Source organism: Phytophthora ramorum (genome assembly GCF_020800215.1).
Source record: "Phytophthora ramorum isolate Pr-102 chromosome Unknown Phyram_PR-102_s0001, whole genome shotgun sequence".
Classification (NCBI taxonomy): Eukaryota; Oomycota; class Peronosporomycetes; order Peronosporales; family Peronosporaceae; genus Phytophthora; species Phytophthora ramorum.
The window spans coordinates 1,726,951-1,734,336 of NW_027150647.1; the positions used below are offsets into that span (position 1 = coordinate 1,726,951).

Sequence of the window (7,386 nt, forward strand, 5' to 3'; positions counted from 1 at the left end):
ATGCGTGTCTCACAAGTGCTGTTAGCAGCTACTGTCACACTCCTCGCAGCTAGTGCCGATGTCGCCACCGCCAGTGACGCTGCCGTAGCTGCAAAGACCAAGTCTTCAGCAGCAACAAACGAAGTCCCTGAGCTTTTCGTGAAGAAGATTCCGTTCAAGTATGGCAACGTTACTGGCACGATGGTGATCACGATCGACCCGGACAGTCTGCGCGAGGTTGACGATGACTCTGCCTCCACCGACGCATCAAAGGTGTACGACTTCACCCAGTCTGACGAATCTGGATCGGACGCAGAAGAGAGAGCGCTGTTTGGGAGCAAGTTGATGGAGTCGCTTGTGCTAGGATTTAACGGTTGGCGCAATACGTGGACTAGGTTCAAACTGGGGTAGAGTGATTCGTATCACGCAAATGCCTGTAACCGCCTACAGTAGTTTTCGTTGGCTGTAGTCTACTGCATCTACTGTGTTGAAAAAAGTAATTGTCCCCACCCCAGATCGGTTGGCCGCTACGTAAGTACTTCTCTGGTGATGGTGCAGTTGGCATTCACTGCATCTCCAGACTCCTCAGTCAATAGCCTCCTACAGTAAGATCGGCTGATAGTGTTTCTCCAAGCAATTTTCACAGCGTCCAGAACCATCCTCTTGATCTGTCCGCAAACGTTTCACTGTTGATGTAGATGCGAGCTAGACCATTTCCTCTGGTCGGAATCGCCTAATTCATTGGCACCTGTACCGATTGAGCTAAAATTTCCCCCACAAGCAGTCTAAGGTATATGCATCACAATGACGAAGTACGAAGCGGAAACGCTAAGTAGTTTTCGCTCTATTCAATCAATTCAAGTGGAATCTGGCGATTCAGTGCTCACGAACCAAAACTATCCACTACTTCATGCAAGCGGCCGTGTGGCTGTTGCTCTGCAGACGGCGGATGATGGCGTCAAAGGAGCGAGCAAGCAGAGGAAAGGTGATGCGGACCGAAAAGTGCATCATCTCCACTCTCAAGGTTTACCAAATGGCTTCCGAGATATGTTGATGGTTAGGATCTGATTGCAAGTCATAGTACAATTGACATGCCGCTCAAGCCTTTGTGTCGGCGAAAAATTGCTCAGTAGAACGTCGCGTGATTTGATCTGTACTGTGTGAAATGTATCCTCGAGCTCGGTTACGAGAAGCGGAGGGAATGTTTGGAAGCTTTCATATTAGCAAAAACAGCTACTACTGTGGTCGAGACGGACTTAATTGAGAACGGATCGCTTCCTAAACACATAATCCCTAAGGAGTGCTTTGATAAACCGGTTGTGGATAAAGCAATTAAGGCAATTTTGCCTTTTAACAATGTTGCCTACCTGTCGTGGGGCACGAAACGAATCGTAGTTGACGGCAAAATTCACGAGGTCCCCGCTATTGCTAGGAAACGAACCGTCAAGCTTACATACGATAGCTATTTGGCTTCAATAGATGTCGGTCCACCGATGCCTAAAAGTACATTTTATAGAGTACGTACGATTCTCACTCACGGAGAGGTACACGTTCGTCAGGCAGTTGACTACATCACCGGGTTTTGATAAACGATAATTTCGAGACTCTTCAGAGAGTCATGGCTGAAGTACTGCCATCGGATAGCGCATTGATGGTCAAAAGGTTTGAGAACCTGAAATCTTGGTTAAAATACGACGGGTTTTGCACACAAAAGCAAATCGAGATCTTTCTGGCGATACGCAAGTATGCCCGCACCACGACACCAACTTTGGCCTCACGTTTGTTCGTCGCAGAAAAAAATGTAGCACCAGAGAAACGGCTTGTGACCTGTGCAGCTTGCTAAGTGCCGATAGCCTACTCAACAATATCAAGGAAATGATAAAAGGAACAGATTCAGACCCCAGCACACTTAGTGCGGCGGACCAAATGAGACAAAGGTGTGTTGAAAGTGGCAGGTCGGATGAAGTAATTGCAGTACTTGACTACAAAATGAAATTTAACCCCCGGTACTTTCGCGGAAAAAAAAAAAAACGGTAGACCATTACGTCAAGCGTGGAATGACATGGCATGGCATGATGGTGCGGATGTGGAAAATGGACATGATGCTTGACGGCGTTGACGCGGTTGAAACGAAATTTTACTTCGATCATATTGGAGCCGATGATAACAAGTAAGACAAAAGATCAGTTGCAGCCTTTTTCGAAACAATGCTTCTGACTTTAGCACGAGACGCTCCTACCGTTCATCGCATTGTTGTTCAAAGTGACAATGCCACGAGTTACCAAAACCCTTTCATCACCATGGCTTTACCTGTACTACGTATGGAGCATGGAATTTATATCGATCGGCTCATCCATAGTGAAACACAGGATGGAAAATCAGTTCTAGACGCCCATTTCGCACGTTCGACTGTTAAAGTAAAACGTGGGTTCAACAGGGCCACACTTGCACTACCCCACGGGAGCTAGTCACTGCTCTGACTACGGATGGCGGCCTTCCGAACTCTGTTGCAGAATTGGTGCAGTGCAATCGCTCAAAACTGAACACATTTTGTGATTAAGTCGAACCGACGCTGCGTCACTTCTCCAAATTCGTCAATAGAGTTAACGATGTCCTTTATCATTACCTACCAGGAGAATTCCTCGGTCAAGATGTTGAACATTTTAGCTTCGCTTTATGCTCCGTGTTTGTTGCTCAAGTTTTTGCTTACTCTGGGATTGGCGAAGAAACGAAAATTGAAGTTAATGCTAAAAATGTCAGTTTGCAGGCCATGTACGAATCCTGTCCCAATTTCACAGGCCGTCGAACCGGTTTATCCAGATACCTTCAATAGCTCTCTTCCGAATGGGAGTGCTATTAAAGAGTTTAGTTTTTTTTTTTTTTTTTTTGGGGGGGGGGGAGGCAGATGCATACACATATAGTCTACTACAAGAAGGTGTTGATGAGAGTGAAGACGATGACGAAATTGATGATGGTGCATATTACGACGAAGAAGTGGTGCTTCCTAACGTGAATGTTGGCGTCGTGACCGGCGTTTCAATTTTTACAACTGTGCAGATTCGATCATGGCTGGAGGAACCCACAAAGTCGAACGTACTTACCTGTGTCTTCAAGGCGAAACACTCCAGTTTTGGAAAAAGCACCCCCTGCGTATGTCAAGCGACAGCTGCTCGATTTTTGAAGCGCCGGAATTTTGGGTGTTGCTCAAGGATCTGAATTGACGGACCTGCTTGTAGCATCATGCACATCAATTCCAGTCATATCGTCAACCCCCATTGTGACGAAAGGCTGGGCCATTCGCCCAGCTAAAGGAAGCATGTATGGTGCTAAGTATGTAAAACTATTTACAGAAGAAATCCTGGAAATGTTTTCTCGTGGTGAAAAGAACAATTCGGAAAAGTTGGGCCCAGGGAGAATGCTTGAGCATCTGAGACTGAATTATCTTTAGAGATAAAATATTCCCAGTGAAATTGATATAAGGGGAGAGATCTCGAGGCTAATGCAGACCCGAAAACGACAGCTAGCGAGTACGGATAATACTAATAGTGTCAGTCCTGCAGCAACAACAAAAACGCTATCGAATGTAGCAAGACTATTCCGATTTCTTGAAAGAACTCGTCAGCGATGATCCTGACATCCGACCTTCTTGAGCAGTTGCTAAGTTTCGAGTCCTTTTTCGAATAGTAGCTCGGATGCTACCACGGATCAAGTTTCACACAAAGCGTCATCTTTAAAGCATCAAGCTATGATGTCTGCTAGTCTTATTGGTTGGTTTGTCCAATTTTTAGATTGATTCATTTACGTGCGGAATTAGTTGCTCTCAGGCACCGTCCACTCTCGTGTTGAGATCCTCTGCTAAAAAAAACGTAAATTCCTGTAATCTATTGGCTAAAAGATTTAATTTTAGTATGAAGTATGCGCCACTGTTGTATGCCGAGATTTGCGTTGCCGGTTTTTTAGTCGTTGTCTGTACCTGCTGCCTCGGTTTACGCCTGAGGGGGGGGGCTGAGATAACAAAAAACGAGTACTACAGAGATCCTTTTCAATAAGCGCAGGAGGTCAACGAATTGACTTCGCAGGGATTAGAGATGTGCACGGGAATCTGTATTGGCTTCTTTTGCATCGATGATCAGAAATATCGGAATATCGAAACGACGAGGTGCACTTATTGAGAGGGACCTCTGTACGTAGTACAGTATCAGCATGGGATTTGCGGTGCTGGGCCAGCACAAGTTAAAACTGATAAATTATCTTGACTTTATGAACATCCCTGTAGATGGCGACCGAACATGCGCAGCATTTTCAAATTCGGACGAAACATTCATGAGCTGCATGTAACCCCACCTACATAATGTAAGTCCGAGAGTGTAAACGGTTGCATCTCACCATCCCGCCGTGGAGGCTCACACAGTGTTGGCAATCAGGTTCCTCACTGGACGATTCGTTTGGTCCATTTGAGGGTTAGAGAAAGGATTTCGGCCATATGCAGCTATCTCTTAGTACTAGTATACTAGTATTATTTAATACATGTATTTCTTTTATGATGGATGAATAATTCATCCATTCATCATGAATTAAACCTCAGAAAAGGCCTTCTATCACGTGTTTTGTCCAATCGCCACGGCCTGTTTCGGTCACATACCATGAAAGTGGGCCGAAATGCCTCTACTGAAAACGTCGATTGCGTGATTTGCGTGTGAGCCGCCAAGCACGCAATCTCAGCTTGCAAACTCAGCTTGCAAACTCAGCTTGCAAACTCAGCTTCCAGCTTACACGCCGAGCACGCAATCGCAGTTTGCAAGCGTTTGAAACAATCCCGGTTTAGACACCGATCATAAAATTTGTGACAGTTGCCGTTCATAAGGCCTGATTGACAACCTTGTGCTCTTTCTTGCCTTGCACCGAGGGCTGGCACTACACCGACCACAAATGCTGTAGCAAAGCACGAAAAAACAACTCAGTCGCCATTCCGTGAGGTTTGCAAAAGCCAAAAACCCCGGGTGTGAATCTCAGCCTGAGATTTCATTTGCTGTGGTTCTACATGTCGTCACGCTGGCTCAGCACCACAAATCCCATACGGATTCTGTACTTGTTTACTGCTGTCCTCAGACCCCTCCTCATGCGTAAACCGAGGCGGCTGGTACAACGTGTCCAATAACGACAGGCGATACTTCGAAGTACATTGTTATAACTCAAATTGACCAGTGTTAGGTGGCATCCAGACTGCCTATCGGTTGCTTCCTCTCTTGTCATTTCGCAATCACCTCCGTCACAACTCAACCCAGTCTGCCATGGACTTTTACGCGCTCGACCCGCCGAACAGTGCAGCACTGAGTGACCACGTGATAGGCAGTGTCGTTCAACGTACCTGGGCGGCTCACAGCAGAAAGGAACATGTCGAAGAAATGCCACTCTACAAGCAACAACCACAGCGCCACACATACCGCCAAGCACCCTACATGAGAGAGCCTCAGACGAACTCTCCCAAGAAAGGCCCAAACGCACGTGACGATGTAGCTCCGGCCCATACAGCATTGACTTCGGTAAGGAATCTGATGGAGCAAACGGTTTCGCCAAAGGGCTGCAAACGGCAGTCTGTTCGCCCATCGGACGTGGAGACGGCTAACAAGATCATTTCAAGCATTCAAACTGCGAAGCATCCGATTAGTGCTGCGCTCCAAGCTGCGGTCGTCAAGGAAGCTTTGAAGAAGAAGATTCGCCACCGAGAACGCTGTCGTGTGAACCAGGCGCGCTACAGGCAGAGGCAGATGAAGGTCAAGAATGATATTCAAGACGAGATCGCCAAACTCCAAGCTGAGATTAAGGAGCTAGAGTTACGACGATGCAAGGACCCATCTTGCCTTCCGACGACGCCAACGATTTGGGTTCTTGCAGGCGAGTACTTCCGTCACCTCCGTCACTTCCTGTCGTCTCCAGCAACGCTGCTAGGCCCAACAACAGACTTTCTTCGAAGGATGTTGGCCCCAGATGTGGCTAATGCTTCATCGTTCGGCGTGGAGGAACAGATCGAGAACTGGAGGCTCTTTGCACTCTACTTTGCCGATGCCGACTTGAAGCTGGAAGGTATGAGTTCGCCAACTCCAGATACACTCGTCGCGAGTACCACCACAACCGTCACTCTCACCAGCAACACCTTGCGCTACGCGTTCCCATATCTGAACAGCGATGGATATGGCGGCGCTCAAGGAGGTGTGTGGTCGCCCCTCGCTGCCAGGATGCTCGGGCAGAAGCTGGTCATGCGTGGTTCCGTGACGTTCGGCTGGGACGATTCAAGTGACAAAGTGGTGAGGCTAGAGTCCCGAGCCGACGTCTTGAGTCCGATGGTCAAGCTGTTTGGAGGCCTAGAGGATGTTTCTTGCGCGTTTGAAAACGCTATGATCACACCCGAGTGTCACTTTGTTGGAAGACAATGAAGCGTGAAAGCGTGTAGTTCTCTGATTCATTACGGCAGTGTTTTTTTGTGAGCGGTATAGATTGGTTTTGTTTGTTTGTCTGTTTATAGTCCCACATCAGCGCAAAATTGATTGCAGTCCGTCCACGTTGAAATCGGCTTTCCTAGCTGCCACAAGCACCGACTGGGGTGGTGCGTCCGCTTTAGAACCTTTGAAAGACACCAGCAAAGATCCGATCCGGTTTGAGTCAACAGATCCCTTCGCAACGTGTGGCAGAACCTCTGGCTCCTAGATCGTCGAACAGCAATGTAGTTACTGCTTCGACCACAACACACGGATGAAAGCCACCAACCGTTGATAACGATAAATGATCAGAGTGAATGTCTGTTACAGTGCAGAGTGATGGATGTTGAAGTGAACAAGCCAATCATATTCCTATATTATATGCGCCTCGGGTAGTATGGTTGCATCAAACCCTATAGACATCCTCGACGTTCAGTAGAGCAAACCAAGACCGTACTTTTACAGGATCATTTCTATAGTACTCTCTATTCTACTTTCTTTCCAAAAGTAGACAATTTCAATAACTTTGATGATCGTATTCGACTTCATTCATTGACTCGGGATGTCGGTGGTTGCAGCGCTGGGTTTTCTTTTGGACTCGGCCCACCCCATTGATGAACGTCCGCTGTCGCTATTCCAAGGCAGCGTGAGTGAGTGGAGTGATATGAGAAGTTATTGCTACCCCTTCTTCCTTTTTTTACTTTACACACCAACATCTACAGCAACTAGAACAATTTCCAACCATACCTTGCAGTGATATCCTTCCACTTCTCTTTGAACACGTATACTTCAGCGCAGCTTGAAGCGTGTTCTGGTATTGAGTGATCAATGAAAAGGCTCGTTCATTAGGGTATAGATCAAAATGCTACAACGCGAGCTAGAGGTTTTTGTCTGGTGCAATCAGTCCAGCCCACTTTCTACCTACATGTAT

At 47.0% G+C, this 7,386-nt stretch overlaps 1 protein-coding gene across 1 annotated transcript; it reads left to right on the forward strand.

Annotated features, from left to right (window-relative positions):
- KRP23_331 (uncharacterized protein) lies at positions 1 to 390 on the forward strand (the record flags this gene model as incomplete). Its single annotated transcript, XM_067887922.1, has 1 exon — positions 1 to 390. One exon carries the CDS (start codon positions 1 to 3, stop codon positions 388 to 390), a length of 390 nt encoding a protein of 129 aa, XP_067750888.1.
- Between the last annotated feature and the right edge of the window lie 6,996 nt (positions 391 to 7,386).